The sequence below is a fragment of the Juglans regia genome, chromosome 7, assembly GCF_001411555.2.
Source record: "Juglans regia cultivar Chandler chromosome 7, Walnut 2.0, whole genome shotgun sequence".
NCBI classification, from domain to species: domain Eukaryota; kingdom Viridiplantae; phylum Streptophyta; class Magnoliopsida; order Fagales; family Juglandaceae; genus Juglans; species Juglans regia.
Window position 1 is genome coordinate 36335592 of NC_049907.1, and position 21082 is coordinate 36356673.

Consider the following 21082-nt stretch of genomic DNA (forward strand, 5'->3'; position numbering starts at 1 on the left):
GAAATGAATATTTCTTCTTATCAGTCACTATTCACTACCTTACATTATGAAAAAAAAAAAAAATGAAAAAAGCTATCAGGTATAGGATGTAGAGGTGAATAGTGACTGATGTATATCAGTGAAAAAACTCGACAATCTTGTCTTATTGGGGATTTCCAATTAAGTGGCAAATGTTTCATTTCCAAGTCCCTTTTCTTCCCCCAGCAGGAAACATGTATAGCTTCAGCATACCTTAATAAGATTTTTTCTTTTCTTTCTTATAAAGAATTTGGAATGTTTTAAAACGGAGCTATGACGTTGGGTTTATTCATCCAAAAAGAAAACGAAGGTTAGAAGTTTCTCAGATAGATAAAAACTTCTCTCTTTCATAAACGGATAAGGATTGAACACATCCAATGACACATGCTTTGATCTCCTTTGTTTTCATTACATTGATGGTTATGGTGGAAAACATGACCACGAGTGTTGTTCTCTCTTGCTTTCTATCCGAACCAATAAAAAAAGGCTTAAGAGGATGGACAGATTGTTATATCACAGAACCATCTAGGATTACCGAGTTTTTTTGTATGACTGTAACGCCGGCACGGATGTAAAACCCTTCAGAAGATCTATCAGCCTCTTGTATTCCCTGAAATTCCACATAAACAGAAACTTAAGTGCAGGGTGGACAGCTACAAAATCATAAGCTCATTGATTGAAGACTTTACTGGTATATTATTTATGCGGTTACTTCTGTGGCTGAGAAAAATGAGAACTGAAACGAATGTTTCTGAGTTCAAAGGCTGTCTTTATCATTTACCTTTACAGTTACAACTATAAGCATTTGAAATCCTAAATTTCATTATTATGGATGGTGACATTCTTTAATCTTTTGATACATTATCTTTGGAGATTGATTACGAATTAGACAAAGTGACTATTTGAAAATTCATGTATTGTGGAGTCACCACCACCAACTTTAGGGGAGGTTTGGATATTGAGTTGAGATGAAAGTTGAATAAAATATTTTTAGAATATTATTTTTTAATATTATTATTGTTTTGAGATTTGAAAAAGTTGAATTGTTTATTATTTTTACTGTGAGAATTTGGAAAAGTTGTAATGATCAGTTGAGATGAGTTGAAATGAGTTGGGAGGATTTTTGTATCCAAATTGGGCTTTAAAAGTCTCCTACCTCTGAGTTTGCAATAACAACATTCTTCCCAATTCTGGCATTTTTGTCAATGATGCAGTCTCTGCACATTATTAAAAAGAAAAGACACAAGTAAGAAGAGAAATGCTAAAAGAAATATACTATTATTTTTTGCATGTTTTTGTACAAGGGATTTAAGCTGTTTATACTTGATTTTTGTATTTTCTCCTATCCCAACTGGAACTCTTCCCTCAGCTAAAATTGATGTCACTTCCGCCTCTGTTTCATAGAAGTCAGCTCCAAGCATCACAGTATCCTGCATGTATTTGGCCATAGTAAAATTGTATCTCAGAAACAAAGAGCAGAAGCATGGATTGCCAAAACAGAGAAATGTGAATTGTTTTTCTGCATGAAATCAGTTTAAATCAAGGAAAATTGATGCACTTTTTAGGTATCTTAATCAGGAAGATCAAGAACTACCAATCAATGGAACAGTTGAGAGAGCTTTTGAAAATTTCAAAGGATGCTTTTTCAAATTTTCTTTACCATTCTATCTTGCAATCTCAAGTAAAATATGCTATCGACTATCGAGTATCGAGTAATGTATGATGGAAATTACTGGCATACCTTTAAGTGGACATTAGCGTTTATTCGAGATCTGATACCAACAACACTGTGCTCTATGAGGCAATCAGTTAAGAAACTTCCATGAGATACAATCGAATCAACTATCTGCGACGACGAGAATGAGCAGCAGTGTTATACTTCCAAGGACTAGACGCAGGGGGAATGTGCTAAGAAAGAAACCAAAAGATAAAAAGGCTAGTTCTATGCCTGACTGCCTAAAAGTTTAGCTGATGAAATAGAAACTGAACATTGTTAGCAATGGTTGTATAATTTTCTCAATTTGAAAGCTTCAAGGCGGAGATTTACTTACCTTGCTATTATCTATTTTTGTTGGCGGCAAGTTTCTTCTTGATGTATACATTGGCTTTGCTGCATCATAAAAACTGAATTTTGGTGGCTGAAAGTACAAAGAAAGACACTGTGTGACACTCGAAGAATTTCTGTTGAAACAAGATAGCGCCAATCATGACTACCATGCTATTTACACTAAAATGGTCATAAAGAGGTAGCTATCTTAGTGAATTTGTGATTAATGGTTCAAGAGGGTCGTGATAGTACTACCACTACTCAGATTACCACATCTAATTTGTAAGTTAGTGTTGGACTCTACTTTCTTATTTGTATTTCTTTTTTGAAACCAGGATGAAAAATATGAGCAACATGGCAAGAGCTACATAATTCTGCATTGGACATAGCTATTTTTGCAGGTTTTACTGAGTTATCTATATCCGTTATAGCTCAAAATGATGAGTCGCTATAAATTCCACTCAGTCAGTCTGCATACCACAGGATTTATGTCCCCCTCATTCCTTAAGCAGCAGACATGAGCCCTAGAAGCTAGTTTAATAGGAGTGATATATAGAAGTTACATGCTCTGTGAGGGCAAGATTTGCCTCAAAGAAGGATCTGATGGTCCCTATGTCTTCCCAATAATCATTGAAAAGATAAGCCTGCAAAAACAAAAACAAAAATCTGTTGGAATAAATAAAAAGGGAGACTGAACGCTCTGGGAGCTGGAGAATATCAAAGTAGATGACTACATGTATTTGTTCTATTCATCAGTGTGTATATGTGTATATGATATGCTATCCACGTGCCAAACAGTCTGGAAATACAGGTTCTTCAGCACTCAGAAATGACCTTTATGAAGAATTCTCTGGCTGATGCAGGGATTATCTCTGAACCGAAGTCATTTGCAGTGGGGAATCGCCATCTGAGTCAAGAATAATTAGAGCACCTCGTCTTTATGATCACTTCTTGTGTGTGCGTGAGTGTGTGCACTAGATAGAGATGGGGGGGTTGGAGAATTTTTTTGCTTGATTAATTAAATGCAATTCCATTCTTATATGTGAGCTAGCTCAAGGAGTCTTCATGTAATCTTACTTCTGTCATGAGAAATTCATGAATAGTTCTCAAGTGTTTGATACCTCAAAAGATTCAGAAGTATCTCCTTCTTGAAGACATACACTCCCATGGAAGCAATGTAAGGTTTCTTCTGAGCTTCTTCCTTTGTGAGTCCCAAGACTGTTGTATCTACTGCCTGAATTATATATTGAAGTTACCATGATAATTCTAGTTCTTAAGGCGCAAATTCCAGATTTCAACAATTACCGACTAGATTCAAATATTCAGGAAAGGCCATCTTAACCAAACAATGTTTTTCTAAGCTCGAAACAATATCAAAAACAGGAGAAACAATATCAAAAAAAGGAGAAACGATAAAAATGGCTTACCATTGCCTTCAGGTCCTCTCCCTTAGGCTTTTCACTGAATGAAAGGATCCTTCCTTTGTTATCTATCTTCATTAGACCAAAATCCGAGGCACGGCTATCAACAAGTGAGGAAATTATCATAAAGGCCAAGCACAGTTATTATGAACTGGGAAAGGAAAATAACAAGCGCACTTCAGTGATTGTGGGCATCAACGTTAAAAGTTCAAGCAATGAAATACGCAAAAACCTGAACTACTCAACATCTCTGCTTAGGCACCTACACTATCATGGTGTCTTTAATTGGAAATGACCAGTCAAGCCAATTTTAGTTAGGTTGGCTACAAGTGTCTAGGAGGTTTGGATAGTGAGTTGAGATGAGATGAAAGTTGAATAAAATATTGTTAGAATAAAATATTTTAATATTATTTTTGTTTTGAGATTTAAAAAATTTGAATTGTTTATTATATTTTGTTTTGAAAGTTTGGAAAAGATGTAATGATTAGATGGGATGAGATGAATTGAGAGTTGAATCTAAACAAGGCAGTTGAACCACTTGGGAAACTTTGATCAAATATAACATACCTGTCATCCATTGGTATAGAAGAGATGGTGATATCAGCACCACTGTTTCGATGATTCTGCAAATGAAGAGATCAATCAAAGTGTCTAAGCATATATCGACTGAAAATGAGTGAAATAAAGCTCTGTTTAAGTGAACTTCATGCAGTGCCTTACTTGAACGAAGTCCATGTAGTCCATCCTATACAAGTGATCCCCAGAAAGAATCAGCACATCCTCAATATCCTTGCTCCTTGCATTCTATGGAATGGAAAGCATATGATGTCATGAAATGGAAAGAAATGGCAGGGCAGGAATATTTAAATGGTCAGGGTTGGAATTGCCCGTAGAATTGGTTTTATAAGAAATTCTTTATTTTCTCATATCTCATATAGACTATCATTATCAATGGGACATCACAGAAAAGGAAGCCATCAAACGTATTTGTGATGGCGGACATTTTTGTGTATTCACAGCTGAGGGCCATAATAGTGGCAACATTTTGTCCCACAAAATCCAGATATTTGGTTCCCACATCACGCCAGAGTGAATGGAACACCATATGATTTCCTCAAACCACGCACCATCAGGATTCAGCAGCACGATTAAGAAGCTGCCTGACGGTTATGATATTAACTATGAGCTTGATGGTGGAGAGATCAAGCAGGCAGCACTGGTGAAGCATAAGAACTCAGGAAGGATATTGGAGCTGTGGACAAATGCTCCAGGCATGCAGTTTTACACGGCTAACGGGGTGAAAAGGTGGATATGTTTATAAACCTCATGCAGGACTATGTTTGGAGGCACAAGGGTTCCCTGATGTGGTGAATCACCCCAATTTCCCTTCACAGATCGCGAGTAAAGGAAAGCTTTACACTCATTTTATGCTGTTTGAGTTATCAACTGAAATTCCAACCCCGAAAGCTGAATTTTAAATGACTGAACGTTGTACATGAAACTTTGAATGTTTGTGTCTTCCAATGGTTTCAATGTATCCTCTGACAACAGCTTTGCATTCTGTTATATGAATAACGAATTATATCGCTCAACACCAAGTCCAGAAGGCTGCGACTATCAAAACTCATCAAGCAAAACAAGCAAAGCACAAACATCTGGTTTTAAGGGGCAAAACGACACACCAGAACAATCATGAAACAAGAAAATTAATGAATTCAACAGTCCTAGAGGCTAGAGGTATCCATCAGTTTCCTGCAGTCTCAGATTTTTGAACGGGGGCTGTAATTCCCAATCACTTCAGCGAATCCAGGAGTCAGATTTTTTATGCACTGAATACCGATCAAACTTGGTGCCATGATTACGAAACTATTCCGCTCTAAGAGAGGAAATTACGAAGAAATTTATTCATGTCGAGTACGCGATTCACTCTCCAACTTCTGGAGTCGATAATTGAACCAAAAATAAGGACAGCTCACAGCTGGACTGGCTGTTTCATAAGTAGATTGATAGTCTGTCTTTACAATTGATCCAATTAACCTCCGTTTTCGCATCAATAACTAAATGTGAACATCAGTTACCTCAAAAAGCCAATGGAACTGTCGTACAGCATCTGCCGTGCCCTGGAACCACCTTTTACCTTCCTCTCCTGGAGTTTGAGTGGCTGCAAGAACCTGCCATGGAATCGAACAAAAAGTACGTTTTTCAAGTAATTCTTCCAGAAAACACACACCCTTTTCTCTTTGGCGTGTTTCCTTGTTCGTTCTAGACATTCAACAGGCTAGTTTGCGTGAGATGATGCAACATTATCCGTAGAATGTTCTTTACGGTTAAACTCCATGCATATAGATAAAACATGTTAAATGCATGGAATAACATGACGAAATGTACCTCGACATAGCCATCTCCGAAGGTGATTCCACTGCCAAAGTTGTAAGCGCGGGCAATATGCCTGTTGAGCGACGCCGAGTTGAACTGAGTGAGAATGTACACTTTGTTGATCCCACTGTTGATGCAGTTGCTCATTGGCACATCAATCAGCCTGTATGCTCCTCCAATTGGAACCTGTCAAAGTTTTGGTACGATGATTAGAAAAATCCCCCCCTCAAAAAAAAAAAGAAAAATGAAACCTTTTGATTAAACATGAAAATTGGTGAAGAAGAGGAGGGCTTACTGCAGGTTTGGCACGGCGCTTAGTGAGTGGGAAAAGACGGGTGCCGGCTCCTCCTCCCAGAATAATTGCCACAACCGTCCGTGGGTCCCGCTTTTCCATCTCTAGGTTCCTCAACTGCAAATTATGTCCGACAGTTAATATGGAAAAATCAACCTGATTCTTCTCTTTTTACGTTTTATGGAGGATTAGCAAGTTGGCACGATTATGAAAAATTATATTCGGTGTATAAAATGTATTTAATTAAATATTTATATAATATGGTTTGATTTGAAAGATAAATTTTAAAATTTAAATTTTATAAATTAAATTTTACCATTTAAATAATGTGAATTATGTATTCTATACACCGACTTGAGAATTAAATAACTCTTGCTGAATAATATCATTTCTAATTATTTGTTCAAATTAAACAATTAAATTTGAAAAAGACACGGTATATGGATGTTAAAATAGGGTGATTCCTATATGTCATTTTGTTTTTCGAGTTTTGCACAAATAATGTAAGAGAATCTCAAATTATCAACTAAAAAAGCATAAGATGCCCATTCCTGAGTCATGTGTCTCTATCTTGGGCCAAAGGCGGCTCTCATTTAGATATCTGGAAAATAAAACAGCCCAAAATTGGCTGTGAATTTCTCATCCAACATGTTTTCTTTTTGACAGCAATGCTGGGCTGGGCCGCATAATATCATGGAATTTCTATTCCAAAATGCCATTTTCTTTTTAACTTATTCGATTCTCATTTTAAGAGGATAAAAGAGCCGCCTGACTGCAACCGTGGATCACACATTTCTACTCTGATTTATATCTAAGAGAAAAGAAGAACTATAGAAATATTTCCAAGCAAAGAAGGGTGCTCTGAGCATAAAGTTCTTTGCTTGTTTGGTTGGTTGTTTTTTTATTCTTTTCATCCTCACAGAAGTAAGCAGTGTACTTGAGGATCTATTGCATGGTGGGGTGGATGATGGGTTGCGTTTAATCAATCCAAACCAAAAAGTAGAACAGAAGAGGAGAGGCACGCGTTAACGCAGAAATACTCGGCCATTCACATTAGTTGTTGCCATAAAACCAACTATCAACAGAAGACATTTGAACTATGTTGTGCTAAATCGCAGACTGATAAAGATTATATATGCACCAACTAGGTAACTCTTATATGCCACGTTCAAAATTGTGAAAACAATATCAGGTAGGCTCTGTTAGATTCAGGTCATTGCAATGGCAACACAATCGGATTAAGTTATATATATTAACTACGGGAAAATGGTATATTTTTCTCTGTATGTGGTATTATGTGCTAGCTAGATAACAATGAGCAAGCTTGTGCGTGCGTGCGTGCGTTCTTGAGAGAGCTCACCTTGGACTCGCCTGGTGCTGCTACATTAGTTGTGAGAGACATGCAAACATGTTTCTTAACGTTGTTAATGCTACAAGCTCCTTGCTGCAGCCGTCGTGTCACATTCAGCTTCGTCCCCATCATTTCTCCGTCACAAAACTTTACGAGCCTCCAGTTCCTCCCAGCCAAACCCGTCGCCCCGCGTAACCTACCGGCAGCTGAGAGGGAAATCCGGCCATCGGCCGCCACCGCCATATTTGTAGGAGAGTCGAGGAGAAAGTTGGAAATTGGTTAAACGGAAGAGGGTCGAATGTGAAGGGCTATAAAAGGGAGTGCAAGCAGAGCAACTAGGGGAGTGAGTTTGATCGCCATGACATGCATGCTATTGGAGGATTGGGCCACGCTATCCAAAATCAATTGCATCCACCAGTTTTGTTTTGGGTCTTTGTGGCTCTCTCGAACGAATTGTGTAATTACCCATTCGTGGTCACTCTTGGCACGAAATTACGAAGCAAGGAATATTCTATATATAGGTGCTGGCGTGCTGCCTCCTCGAGATTTTTGGTTCAGCGTGATGGTATGTATCATTCCCTCATGCTCTAGTTATTTGTATTTTCTCAGCACATGCTTGATTTTTATGCGAGAAAGAGGACAATGCCATTGGATTTGGATCAAACATCACATCAAACAATAATGATAATCCGCGTCGTGAATGCCATCAAAGTAAAAGAAAAGCTTATTGGGTTCGAAAAGAAGATTGGCCTATTACATGATGGGAGAAATTAAGGGATAACAGAGAAAAAGATGGAGAATTCGACTAGATGTGGCAGTCGTTTAACCATTGTATCTGTGAAAACATTGATATGAACGTAGATGCGTGTGAGAGGCTTTGCAACTCACATGCTATCATTGTAAAGACATCCTCTCCGATGCTTTCAAAAGATAAAAATAAATAAAGCTCATTGAACTCTAACTTCAATATTAAGGTTGTGTTTTGGCGGTGAATAATAATGAAAAGAGTAATGTTAGAGAGAGGTCATTATAGCAGTACAAACTTTACACTCATTTCGTGATTGTTTCTAGTTGATTATTCTCAACATTCATTTGGAAAGATGTGTAATTTACATGATGACAAATCATGTGTATAAAATGGATGCTCCCACTTCTATCTATATTTATTCTAATGAAAAATAATAAAATAATAATAATAATAAAATATTAAATAATAATAAATAATAATAAAATATTTTAATAATATCTGACGTATTCTCATAAAACCCATTAAATAAAGTTAATTACGAAAGCTGGAGTGTTGACTCAAAAGAAAATCAACAGTGAGTTAGCGCGTCTTTATCGACGACAGACAGCTCTCCCTAGCTTCTTCTCGAAAGAAATAGCAAGAAAATCGCCTCATAGAAAGCAACTTCCTACTGCTTGCCTTTGCGACTTGTTTGAAACCCCCCATCCCCTCCAACCACCCCGTTTTCTACTTCAATGGTAATGGCGTCCTCTCCTCTTCGCCTCCTCTTCTTCCCTTTACTTCTTTCGTCCATTCTCCTGCTGAATCACCCAGTCAAATGTGATGGTAAGCACCTCTTTTATGAATCTTTATTTATTTTTGTAAACTTTCATATACGGGAATCGTTAGACTATGCGTTTATTATTTTTACACAAGTCCCTGAGGTTGACTCTGTTCTATGATATCGCCATTTGGGATTGAGGAGCTTTTAACATTTTGTCATTATTTTTTTTTCTTTTTTGTTGGAAACCCAATTCTGACGAGGTCTGATTATTGCTGATTGATCTGAGTTTAGATGCTGATTTTATGTTTCTTTTTTAGTCATATTTTGCAATGAATGATGATAATTTGTTTGCTTGGCTTGATAATTTGTGAAAGGTATGACTTACGCTCGCATGATTTAGACCTAAAGGAGCTGCAGTTTAAATATTGTTTTAGTTAAGTTAGTGATGTATGGACTGATGGATTGTGTTTGTCTCCTCCAAGATCAAGGGCATTTTTTTTTTTTTTATAAGTAATAAAATAAAATAAAATAAAAAGATCAAGGGAATTTTGTTTACTGATAAAAAAAAAAAAAAAGAAAAAGAAAAAGAAAAGGAAGATCAGGGGAAAATGAACATGGGGATCATTTTTCTGCTAATAAATTGTGTAATTTAAGACCAAGGGAGCTTCTTAATATATCACTCATTGCTTTCTTACCCTACAATGTCCATTGCTCACTATATTGTATTCTATATGAACATTAGAATCAGAACCTAAATCATAAATTAGATGCCAAGCCACAAGAAAGGCAAAAGGGGAAACTCAAGTGACAATGGAGGGCCTCACAGGTGTTGGCCCCCTTTTCGGTATGGTATATATTAAGATCAACTTTTTCCCTAACTGGGATCTCATCGTATGCTTAGTTCATAGCAATTATTTGTGCCCCCACCATTAGACTTCTCAGTGTGACGGTATCTTTATCATTTATTTCTCATTGTGGTTTGTAATTTTTACATGGAGCTGTTGTATTGTCCCTATAGGGTGAGTTGGCGAAACATGCACATTCATAATCTATATATTTGGTTTCCATGCTCTCTGAGAACATGTTTGCTGTGCTAATCCAATGTGAAACTGCTTCTATAAAGGACAAAGTGGAACAGAGTGGCTAGTACTTGTTTTGCCTGGCCCGGAAATATATTTGGTGTAGAACCAGTTAGGCCCATATTGGAGGACCCAGTTTGGCTAAGTTGTCAAACTGCTGCTTGATCTTGAAAGCATAGCCTTATGAAGAAGATATTAATGTAATTCAAGTTAAATGATTTCTTAGCTGAGCTTGCTCTTCTTGTTACTATTTTTCTCAAGAGACCTGTGATCATTCACTGCTTTTTGGCTGTGTCAATCTGTCAGATATATGTTCCAATTTGGAAGGCAAAAGATGAGTACTTCTGTGTCTCTTACCTGCTGTTTTGTTTCACCTAAATTCTTTATACTATAATGTAAATGTATAAATGAGATCGTATGGGAACAAGATAAAGCCTTCATTAATCAGGCATCCATTTTTAGGACTTTCAAAGCCTTGGTCTTCTAAGCTTCACTTGCCAGAATGGAACACCACATCCTTTCCACTTACCCCCCAAAAAATGCCAAAACGTTTATACTGAACATTACTGGCAAATGAAACAAATCGGAAGTTGCTCAAAAAAATAAATATAGAAAAAGGAAGCGTTAATGTAAGAGTCGGAGAACTGCGCTGTGAAATGTTCAGTGCAACCGAAATTGTTCATAGAATTGTATATTTCAAGCTAGCTGCAACATAGACATTTTGGGAATAGATATAATGGTGGTAATTTCTAACACCAATTTAGTGTGAATTGCCTTGGGTATTCCACAGAGTACTTGAATCATGGATCTCTCTCTCCCTCTTAATGTATGGACACTGAATTTCCTAAACTCACCATTTATCTGCAGATGAGGATGATACTCTTCTTCAAGGCATCAACAGCTATCGAGCATCCCTGAACTTGACAGCTCTACCACATAATGACAATGCAGAGTGCCTTGCTGATGAGATAGCTGACAAATTCAAGAATCAACCCTGTACAAACACCACTGGCTCCAACACAATACCAGGCACCGAACCTCAATTCTCTGACTACCCTAACCTTTTAGCCAAATGCCATTTGAATTTCTCCAACACGCAGGATGGGGCCATAATGCCTGCTTGCGTACCCAACCTGGAGCCAAACCTTGTCCTCTCCAACTTCACAAAGTCTCAATATTCAGGAAATCTCAATGACACTAAGTACACAGGAGCAGGGATTGGGTCTGAAAAAAATTGGATTGTTGTTGTTCTGACCACAAACACATCCACTGGAAGCTTTGTTCCTTCAACTAATGCTGCCAGTTTGGTTTCCAGGGTTGATTTGATCCACCACTTGCTGTTTTTGCTGATGGTTTCTATTTTGCTGCTGTAAATAAGACGATGGCCATTGACCTTTCATTTCTTGGCAGTTATTGGAGAATTATTGATCAATTGGCCACGTTATAAACTTACAATACACGAATCTTCTTAATTTCCAACAGAGAGAGGGAAAGAGTGAAAGAATTACGGAATACAGCCTATTTTACAGTGAAAATACGTACTCATTCCTACATCTGTTGATCTGCCATGTGGTGCTAGATGGTAGAATGTTGGACGGGACAGCTAATTAATTATGGTCATTGCGTGATGTTTTCTTTTTATCCTCCTGTCTTTGATGCTTCTTCTTCTTCTAATCATCCCGACTTTGTGCGAAAACTTCGACTTATGTTCACCCTGCAGTTACTGATATGGCACCTAAATGATTTACTGGACCGCAGGCTGATCCCGATACCTAATTAGCTGCATCGGACTATGATTGCGACCGCTGATAAACCCAATTTGCAGCTTTTGTTTTTATCTATTCCTAGATTGAATTGGTGATAATTAATTCTCTCGAAAAGTGAGTTGAATGAGGGGGCAAATGTAAAGAGGAAGTGAACAGACTTGACTGATAATGGCAGGGACACCTAAAGCGTGCTCAACTTGTTCAGAAGTGGTTCTAGAAGGGATATTTAGGTCCCTTGGCAATAAGTCCACGACTAGAGGACAGGTTCAGCCTATGGGCTTAAGACTGGAGGACTCACTGTCCAAGAGTCCACGTGACCCATGAGCCTAATCGTGTGATGTGATAACACTGATAGATCATGATGATTATCTCGTCCACTTATTACGGGATAACTACTGCCTATCTATGTCCTCAACACCTCTATAAATAACATCTAAAGGTAACAGATAATGCATTTTTACTTATATACTCGTAGCGTGTGTCGCGGACAGTTTGGACAAAAGGTCGATGCCCCCGCCCATGGTAAAAGTTGGCCAAGACATAGAATCAAGATATGAGAACAACTTAATACAGGCTGAAGCAAATGAACTGCTAGAAATAGTAACCTTACATTCGGAACTCTCAAACACCACGATAAGGGTCGGGACGAGGCTCCCGCCGAAACACAGAGAGACATTGAAATAGTTGTTGATCGAACATCGAGATGTGTTCGCCTGGACCTACGAAGATATGCTAGGGATTGACAACGTTGTCATAGAGTACAAGTTGTGCATCAACCCGGAGGCCAAAAAGGTATGCCAAAAGAGAAGATCATTCAGTATGGAGAAGTGCACGGCCATAGCTGAGGCGATAGACAGTCTCTTGGCCGCGACGTTTATAAAGGAAACATACCACCCATAATGTCTCTCCAACGTAGTACTTGTTAAGAAAGCTAACGGGAAGTGGAGAATATGTGTAGACTTCACTGACCTCAACAAAGTCTGCCCCAAAGACAGTTTCCCACTGCCACGAATCGATATCATTGTAAACGCTACGACAGGACACAAAGTTTTGAGCTTCATGGATGCGTATTCGAAATACAATCAGATTTGGATGAATAAGGTGGATGAAGAGAAAATGACATTCACTTTATATATATATATATATATTTATATATATAAATGCCGAGGTCAGACATCTTATTATTAAGAATCCCTCACTGAGGTGGAGGACCAACCATACTTACAAGTGCCAACACAAACCAGAAAATTACATCAATGCGAATATAAGGAATACCCAATTTATCCATACGGACTAAGCCCCGAATATGACCTTGCATCAATTCTTGTCCAAAATTCAAAATTCTACATTTAGTCCCTCCTTTTGCCAAGAAATCTGCTACTATATTTGTTTATCTAAAAATATGCCGAAAATGAACATTAAGAACACTAACAAGCTCATTCACTTCCTCCCAAAAGTCCCATAAAAACCAATATTTACACACCCCCGACGCTAACCACCCAATCACCACACTTGAATCGATTCTACCAATAAATCTCTCAGACCTAAAGATCGGCATAAACGGAGGCCATCAAGTAGAGCTCTACACTCCGCAATTGTATTTGTTGCTTGGTCATAAACATGTGCAAACCCAATTATCACTCTTCCTTGTGAATCACGAATAATACCACCTCCACCCAACAATCTCGGATTCCCGCACGATCCTTCGTCCACATTTAATTTAATCCTTCCCACCTTTGGCGGAGTCCACACAACTGGTCTAGGCGCTTCTTCGCATAAACCGGTACAATAGGACAATTTAACTCCTGCATCACTAACGGATCATGAATACCCATCCTTTGGAACTTCCAGAAACTGCTTGTGATGTCCCTTAGAGAAATTTTAACAACTTGCATGATAGCCCCTGCTTCGAACATGCTGCTCTCTATTCGAGCTGAGCATCTAGCCTTCCACAGTGCCCACGATATGATAATTGGAAGGATTCCATGAGTCCATCCAACTTGTGAAGATCTCGTTGAATGCTCCCACCAAAAAGACATCATCCCTTCCCAATTTCTAATATGCGATAGCCGAAGTCAACAAGCATATGCAAAATACTTCCAAACTTTTTTAGCTCCATCTCCCTCACAAAGAATATGATTCAAGGTCTCAACTTGCGGGCGCACACATCAGCTGCATTTTGATAGAACTGGAATTCCGAGACTTCGAATAATATCATCAACAGGTATTGCTTTCCATCGAGCTCTCCAGCACATGAAAGACATCTTTTTCGGCACAAAGTCTTGCCATAACCATTTCCTCCAAGTAAAATTCGGGCCATGTATTCGAGTCACCTCCCAAGCTAATTTCGTTGTAAACTCTCTGTCAATCGAATGTTTCCATACACATAAATCCTCACCTTGACGCACCCAAAGTCCAGAACGTCTGATTTTCTCCCCCACTTCTTCAGGAGCGATTTCCCTTAATAACTCATAATTTGGTCCTATATCCTCTATCACCTCACTCACCTTTAGATTCGCATCCCCCACCATTGAATTCTCCATTGACAACGGCCCATCTCCTAGCCAATTATCAATCTACAAACTCACCTGTCCACACCTAATGAGCCACCTCGAATTGCAGACAACACTTGGAAAAAGCCGCATGATGCCCTTCCAAAACAAAGATCCTTGCCCCAATGAAATAACCGAAATCAAATGCGCATTACCCACATATTTAGAGGCAAAGAAATTGGACCACAACGTACCTCCTTTAATTAATTTCCAAGCAAACTTCATAAGCAAAGAATTTTGAATCTCAGTGAGATCCCGACATTCATCACCAACAGAGGCCTTTATTGTTATCGAGTGATGTCTTTTGGCTTGAAGAACGCTGGGGTGACCTATCAAAGGCTGGTCAATCGTATGTTCAAGCATCAAATTGGGAAGACTATGAAGGTGTACGTCAATGACTTACTAGTGAAGAGTAAGAAACCTGCCCAGTACCTAGCAGACCTCAGAGAATCCTTCACGGTGCTGCTCAAATACAAGATGAAGTTGAACCCAGCTAAGTGTGCCTTCAAGGTCAACTCGGGAAAGTTTTTGGGCTTCATTGTCTCTAGGAGAGGTATTGAGGCAAACACCGAAAAGATCGATGCCATCTTAAATATGGTGTCGAAGCCGCCTTGAATATATTCGTATTGAGGTCTACGGACAAGTGTCTTCCTTTCTTTAGGGTCTTGCGAAAAGCACACCCATGGATTGAGGAATGCGACAGAGCCTTCCAAGAGCTAAAGCAATATCTGGCCAACTTGCCTCTATTAAAATAACTCAATCAAGGAGACATTTTATATATGTACCTGGCATCCCCCCCGCCGTCTCAACAATCTTAATCAAAGAAGATGAAGCAACACAAGCATCGGTATATTACATTAGTCGTGCATTAAGAGGCACCAAGATCAAGTACCCGTAGATAGAAATGTTGGCATTTGCACTGATGACAGCCGCTAGGAGGTTACGACCGTATTTTCAGGCCCACCCAATAAAAGTACTGATAGAGCACCCTTTCGGCAGAATACTATAGAAGCCAGATAGTTCAGGAAGATTGGTCACATGGTCGATGGAGCTCAGTGAGTTTGATATCGACTATGTACCCAGAAGTGTAGTAAATGGGCAAGCCTTAGCAAACTTTGTTGCTGAATTCGTCGATTTTCTGCCGGATATTGAAATGGCGCATCCCAACCAACCCTGGTAGTGTTTGTTGATGGATCCGCCTGCCAGAAGGGATGAGGTATAGGGATCTACATCATTGGCAAGGCAGGTCAAGAGTATTACTACATGGCCACGCTTACTTTCAAGACCACCAATAATGAAGCCGATTATGAGGTCCTAATAGCAGGACTCTCAATTGCGAAGGCTCTAGGTGCCAGCGAGATCGAAGCCAAAGCCAACTGTCAAATAGTAGTAAACCAAGTAACTTGGGTTTACGCCATGAAAGGGAAAGACTGAAAAAATACCTAATTTGGGTGCTAAAAATCCGCAACCAGCTCACTTATTTTAGTCTTGAGCAAGTACCAAGGGCAGAAAATGCAATAGCAGATAGGCTAGCCAAAGTCGTCTTTGCAAGGGATGAACGGACCTACCTTGGGAAGTAGAAAGGAGGGTGATGGAGATCCTAACAATTGGAGCACAGGTGAACCATGTTGCACCCTCGGGGCCAGAGTGGGCGAAGGAAATATCGGAATACCTAGATACAGGAAAACATTCGGAAGGGAAGGAGGAGGCAAGGAAAGTTAGAAGGAATGCAACACGATTTGTTAAAGTTGATGGAATCCTGTACAAGAAGGGCTTTGCCACCCCTCTGCTAAGGTGCATCTTGCCCGAGGAAGTGCAGTATGTCTTGGCAGAAATACATGAAAGCATCTAAGGCAACCATTTGGGTGAAAAGGCTTTAGCAAGGAAAGCCCTTAGAGTGAGCTACTATTGGCTCAATGCCTTAAGCGACACCAAATAGTTTGCAAAACAGTGCACTCAGTGCCAGGTCTATGCTCCCATTCCACACCAAAGTTTTGAATTTCGTACCGTATCGTCTGGTACGGCCGAAATATTTCGTTTATGTGGCATAGCCAGTATAGGGAAGCTTGTTGTTTTTTACCGGCCGTATCGGGGTGTTTTGGCCAGTATGCCAGATTTCAGCCGAAATAGCCATTTCGCCCAGTACTGAAATATGAAATTCTGAATGGATTTATGGGCCTATGGCATTTTTGTGATTTAAGTAAAAGTGCAGGGGCATTTACGACATTTAAGTCTTTAGGATTTTTTTCTTTTCTTCTTCTTTGGTCTGGATCTCGCCGTGTGTGTTCTTAACTTCTTTTCATCTTCCTTTTTTTCTTTTGGCCTACGCACTACGCAGCAGCAACTCAAGCCTCAAGGGATCCATCATCCAAGCTTCCAACAATCCAACTTCCAAGGCTCCAAGTCCAAGCTCGAGACCTCTCCTTCCACCAAAGACGCAGGCTCCTGAAGGTATGCATTTTCGGATTTTCCTCTAATTTTTAGTCATTTTCTCTGTTGATTATTTCCTATGTCTGGACTCTGATTTTTGAAAAGCCACTGGGAGAAATCGATTAATAGGTTAATTCGTATTATGATTTTTGAATCCATTTGATAAATTATGTTAAGTTTATTTTGAGGCCTAGCTAGTTGTATGGACATGACTTTGTGTGCATTATGGATTAATGTCCTACGGTCTACCCATATAGAATTTTAATTAAACATAGTAATAATGATCAATAGAAAAGAAAACAAGGAATGATTACCCACTCCTTCCCTACCTATAAAACAAAAAATAAAACAAAAGTTTCACCATTTTCTTTTTCTTGCTTGCTTAACAATCTGAATTCTGAAGTTCTCAAAAAATTCTCCCAGAAAAGAGATTCTACTCATCTCCAATAGTTTTACCGTTTTACTTTTACATGCATCTGTTAAGTGTTGAATACTTGAATTTGAATAAGTGTTGAATTATGAGTTATTATATAGTAGTATAAAAATGTCTAATTGTCAATCAACCAGTGCTACATTTACAACACTTACCCTTGCGAGACCAGAAGATCCAGCATGAGCCCATGCACTTGTAGTGCCAGGGGCAAGAAATAATATTGAATGTGTCTATTGTAATAAACTAATTAGAGGTGGCAGAATCACTCGGTTGAAGTATCATCTAACTAGGATTTCAGGCAATGTAAAGGCATGTAAAAAGGTTTCTGATGATGTAAAATGGCAAATGAAGGAGCTGCTTAATGAAATGAAAAAAAGTAAAGAGAAAAAAAAAAGAAAAATAAACTCAAAGATTGGAGGCCATGTAGATTCAACATTTGATGATAATAATATTGATGATAATATTGAGGGACACTATCAGAATTTAAAAAGTAAAGGGAAGGAAAAAGAATGTGGAAGTGGAAAGTCAGTGGGGGGATTGAGTAGATTTTTTTGCCCCAAGAGCAACTCCTAGGTCTCAACCTTCCATTAAGAGTGATATGTGTTCGAAGGAGATGATTAATAAAGCAAAGATGGTTGTAGCACACTGGTGGTATGATGTTAATCTACATTTCAATGCAGCTTAATCCAAGTTTTATCAACCAGCTATAGATGTCATTGCTTCCATCGGGCCAGGATTCAAGAGTCATTCTTTATATGAGTTGAGATTAAATTTGTTAAAGAGTTATGTGAATGAGATTCAAAATTATTTGCAAAAAATTAAAAATATTTGGAATGAGACTAGTTGTTCACTAATGGCAAATGGTTGGATAAACCAAAGGCAATAACCAATCATCAACCCTGTAGTTTATTGCCCAAAAGGTACAATATTCTTGAAGTCTATTGATACATTAGACTTTAAAAAAGATTCTGAAACATTATTTAACATCTTTGATGAAATAGTTCAAGAAGTTGGAGTTGAGAATCTTGTACAGTTCATAACGAACAATGATGCAAGTTATAAAGCTGCAAGAAAAACGTTACAGCAGAGGTATGGCTCTTTCTTCTGGTCCCCTTGTGCAGCTCATTGTATAGATTTGATGTTGGAAAATTTTTTTGATTCTAGGCATTTTCCTATTATTGATGAAACTATAAAAAAGGCAAGAAAGATAATGAAGTTCATCTATAGCCATGCTTGGGTTTTGGCTTTGATGAGAAAATACTTCACCAAAAGTCGGGATTTATGTCGTCCTGCAATCACAAGGTTTGCAACAAATGTTTTAAGTATCCAATGCTTACTTTTGTTTAGGAAAAAGTTTAAACAAATGTTTACTTGTGATAAATGAATTGTATCATGTCATTCTAAAAGCAACGTAGGGAATGAGATAGCCAAGATTGTTCTAGAAGACAAAGAGTTTTGGGCTCAAAGTTTATTTATTATGAAAGTTTGTAAGTCTTTGGTTTGAGTTCTACGACTTGTCGACGAGGAAAAGAACCCTGCAATGGGACACTTGTATGATGCAATGGAAAGAGTCAAAGAGAACATAAAAAACGAGATGCAATAACAAAGTTACTATATTCAGTCCATTCATCAGGATCATTGATGCTAGTTGGGATAAGCAGCTTCACAGTCCATTACATGCGGCGGGTTGTTTTCTTAACCCTGCAATTTACTATAACTATTGCTTTAAAAATAAAAATGATATTGCAAGAGGGTTTATAACTTGTGTTATGAGGATGGATCTTGATCTCGATAATCAAGACAAGATCATTAAAGAACATAAATTGTATAAGAATGCAGAAGGCGATTTTGGACATTCTTTAACAATCCGCTGGCGCGACAAAATTAATCCAGGTATTATCATTTATCAATATCACTTATTAAATAGTGTGAATTTGTACTTTATTTTTTTCTTTATTTTTTTTATTTGCATTTAATTTATAATTTATAATTGCATAGTGGACTAATTTTGGTCACAAGGTTCCAACGCTTTAAAAGTTTGCAGTTTGAGTACTAAGACAATGTTGTAGTGCAACTGAATGTGAAAGAAATTAGAGCACATTTGAGTTTATTCATTCGAAAAAGAGAAATAGATTAGAGCAAAAACATTTGAAGGATTTAGTATTTGTTCATTATAACTTTACAATACTAATATTTTTTACTGTTGAAAAATATATAACATTTTCACTTATGTTTAACATTTATTTTGACAAGAACATAAAATATATATATATATTAAAAAAAAGATGCTTTGGATCCAATCAATCTTGAAAATATTGACTTGATAGAAGAATGAGGTGGGTGAAGACTCTGAGCTTATTGATGGAGAAGACTTGGATTGGGCAAGTATTGAGGAGCCATTAAGCTCACTAAATTTGGAAGATGATGATGATGGTGACGTTGATGGTGATGGTGACATTGATGAAAATATTTTGAATAACATTTCGAATGTTAATCCTTATTTTCTTTTTGATGAAGATGAGTGATTTTATTTTAATAGTTGGATTGAGAACTTATTTAGTTTTACAAGTATGTGTGTTGTTAAAATTTAAGACTTGTAGTGAGAAGTATTATTGAGTTTATGATTTATTTTATTATTATTTTGGAATATAGTTTGTGTGTGTATATATATATATATATATATATATATAATTTATCCATGTATATACTATTCCGAAACGGTACCGGTATCGAAACAGTACCAGTATAGAAATATTTATCTGAAATGGTATCGGTACCAAAATATTTCGTTCTAGTGCCTTGATTGAAACAGTCACCGAAACGGTATTCAAAACTTTGTTCCACACTATTCACTTGCTAAACTGCTCTCTATTACTGCCCCATGGTCATTTGCCCAATGGGGGTTGATCTGGTTAGTTCCTTTCCGTCAGGGAAATGTGGGTAAAACATATAGTCGTCGCAGTAGACTAATTCACTAAATGGGCAGAAGCAGAGCTCTTCGCAACCATAACAACAAAGACCATTACCAGATTTATTTGGAAGAGCATCGTGTGTAGGTTTGGCATTCCTAATAGTATAGTCTCTGACAACGGGAAGCAGTTCGACTCGAAGCATTACAAAGAATGGTACAAGGAGTTGGGCATCCAAGTAAAATACTCGTCACCAGGACACCCACAAGCCAACAGACAAGTAGAGTCAACAAACAAGTCCTTCCTCGGGATCTTAAGAAAGAAGTTCGGCATAAAAAAGGGAGAATGGACGAAGGAGCTCCCAGGAGTCCTATGGGCCTATAGGACAACTGTGAAGACCCCAACAGGCGAGATACCATTCACCTTGGCCTTTGGCAACGAAGCAGTTGCTCCTGTAGAAGTCGGCCTGCCCATATACTGGACCAGCTACTTTAACCAAGCTGAAAACAACGAGGCACTCGAGGAACACCTCGATCTACTAGAGGAAAAGGGGGAATAGGTGAGATCTAGAACACCCTCAACAAAAGGAAAACTGAGTGTTACTTCAACATGCGGGTTAAGCCCAGGTCTTTTAAAGTATGCGACTTGGTACTCAAGGAAACGAGAGTGACAACCCAAGATGAGGGGAAGCTTGGCCTGTGATGGAAAGAACCGTATGTGGTCATCACCACCAATAGACCGGGTTCCAACCACCTAAAAGACAATTAGGGAAATGAGTTGCAGCACCCTTGGAACATCCAGTATCTGAATAGGTTTTACCCTTAGATATTTTGCAAAATCTATATTTTTTATGAAAGACAAGTCAATAAAGGTTGGTGGCTAATCGGTTCACGCATT

The 21082-nt window shown here is 38.2% G+C and overlaps 3 protein-coding genes across 3 annotated transcripts; 2 read left to right on the top strand and 1 right to left on the bottom strand.

The window, feature by feature from the left end:
• Nucleotides 1–345: 345 nt before the first annotated feature.
• On the bottom strand, nucleotides 346–7895 carry LOC109010468 (glucose-1-phosphate adenylyltransferase large subunit 3, chloroplastic/amyloplastic). Its single transcript, XM_018991316.2, has 15 exons — nucleotides 7515–7895; nucleotides 6158–6271; nucleotides 5875–6048; nucleotides 5565–5657; nucleotides 4207–4290; nucleotides 4054–4109; nucleotides 3493–3586; nucleotides 3187–3299; nucleotides 2900–2972; nucleotides 2629–2709; nucleotides 2070–2156; nucleotides 1760–1864; nucleotides 1342–1448; nucleotides 1175–1235; nucleotides 346–628 (listed from the first exon to the last, which is right to left on the bottom strand). The coding sequence occupies exons 1-15, from the start codon at nucleotides 7746–7748 to the stop codon at nucleotides 527–529; spliced, it is 1578 nt and encodes a 525-aa protein (XP_018846861.1). The 5' UTR covers nucleotides 7749–7895; the 3' UTR covers nucleotides 346–526.
• A 917-nt stretch (nucleotides 7896–8812) lies between these two features.
• On the top strand, nucleotides 8813–11736 carry LOC109010467 (uncharacterized GPI-anchored protein At5g19250-like). Its single transcript, XM_018991315.2, has 2 exons — nucleotides 8813–9078; nucleotides 10963–11736. The coding sequence occupies exons 1-2, from the start codon at nucleotides 8988–8990 to the stop codon at nucleotides 11466–11468; spliced, it is 597 nt and encodes a 198-aa protein (XP_018846860.1). The 5' UTR covers nucleotides 8813–8987; the 3' UTR covers nucleotides 11469–11736.
• Nucleotides 11737–16004: 4268 nt separating this feature from the next.
• Nucleotides 16005–20744, top strand: LOC109010497. The gene is made up of 2 exons (XM_018991355.2): nucleotides 16005–16231; nucleotides 20333–20744. Exons 1-2 carry the CDS (start codon nucleotides 16005–16007, stop codon nucleotides 20742–20744), a joined length of 639 nt encoding a protein of 212 aa, XP_018846900.2.
• The last annotated feature ends 338 nt before the right edge of the window (nucleotides 20745–21082 follow it).

Excerpts from the sequence above, each read along its gene's own strand:
- LOC109010468 (XM_018991316.2), bottom strand. The coding sequence starts at position 7,748 with ATGGCGGTGGCGGCCGATGGCCGGATTTCCCTCTCAGCTGCCGGTAGG. Across the intron at positions 6,272-7,514 it reads CAGCACCAGGCGAGTCCAAG|TTGAGGAACCTAGAGATGGA; the intron begins GTGAGCTCTCTC and ends CATAATTTGCAG. Across the intron at positions 4,291-5,564 it reads AGTTCCATTGGCTTTTTGAG|AATGCAAGGAGCAAGGATAT; the intron begins GTAACTGATGTT and ends TCCATTCCATAG.
- LOC109010467 (XM_018991315.2), top strand. The coding sequence starts at position 8,988 with ATGGTAATGGCGTCCTCTCCTCTTCGCCTCCTCTTCTTCCCTTTACTT. Across the intron at positions 9,079-10,962 it reads TCACCCAGTCAAATGTGATG|ATGAGGATGATACTCTTCTT; the intron begins GTAAGCACCTCT and ends ATTTATCTGCAG.
- LOC109010497 (XM_018991355.2), top strand. The coding sequence starts at position 16,005 with ATGGAGATCCTAACAATTGGAGCACAGGTGAACCATGTTGCACCCTCG. Across the intron at positions 16,232-20,332 it reads ATCTTGCCCGAGGAAGTGCA|GTTTGGCATTCCTAATAGTA; the intron begins GTATGTCTTGGC and ends CATCGTGTGTAG.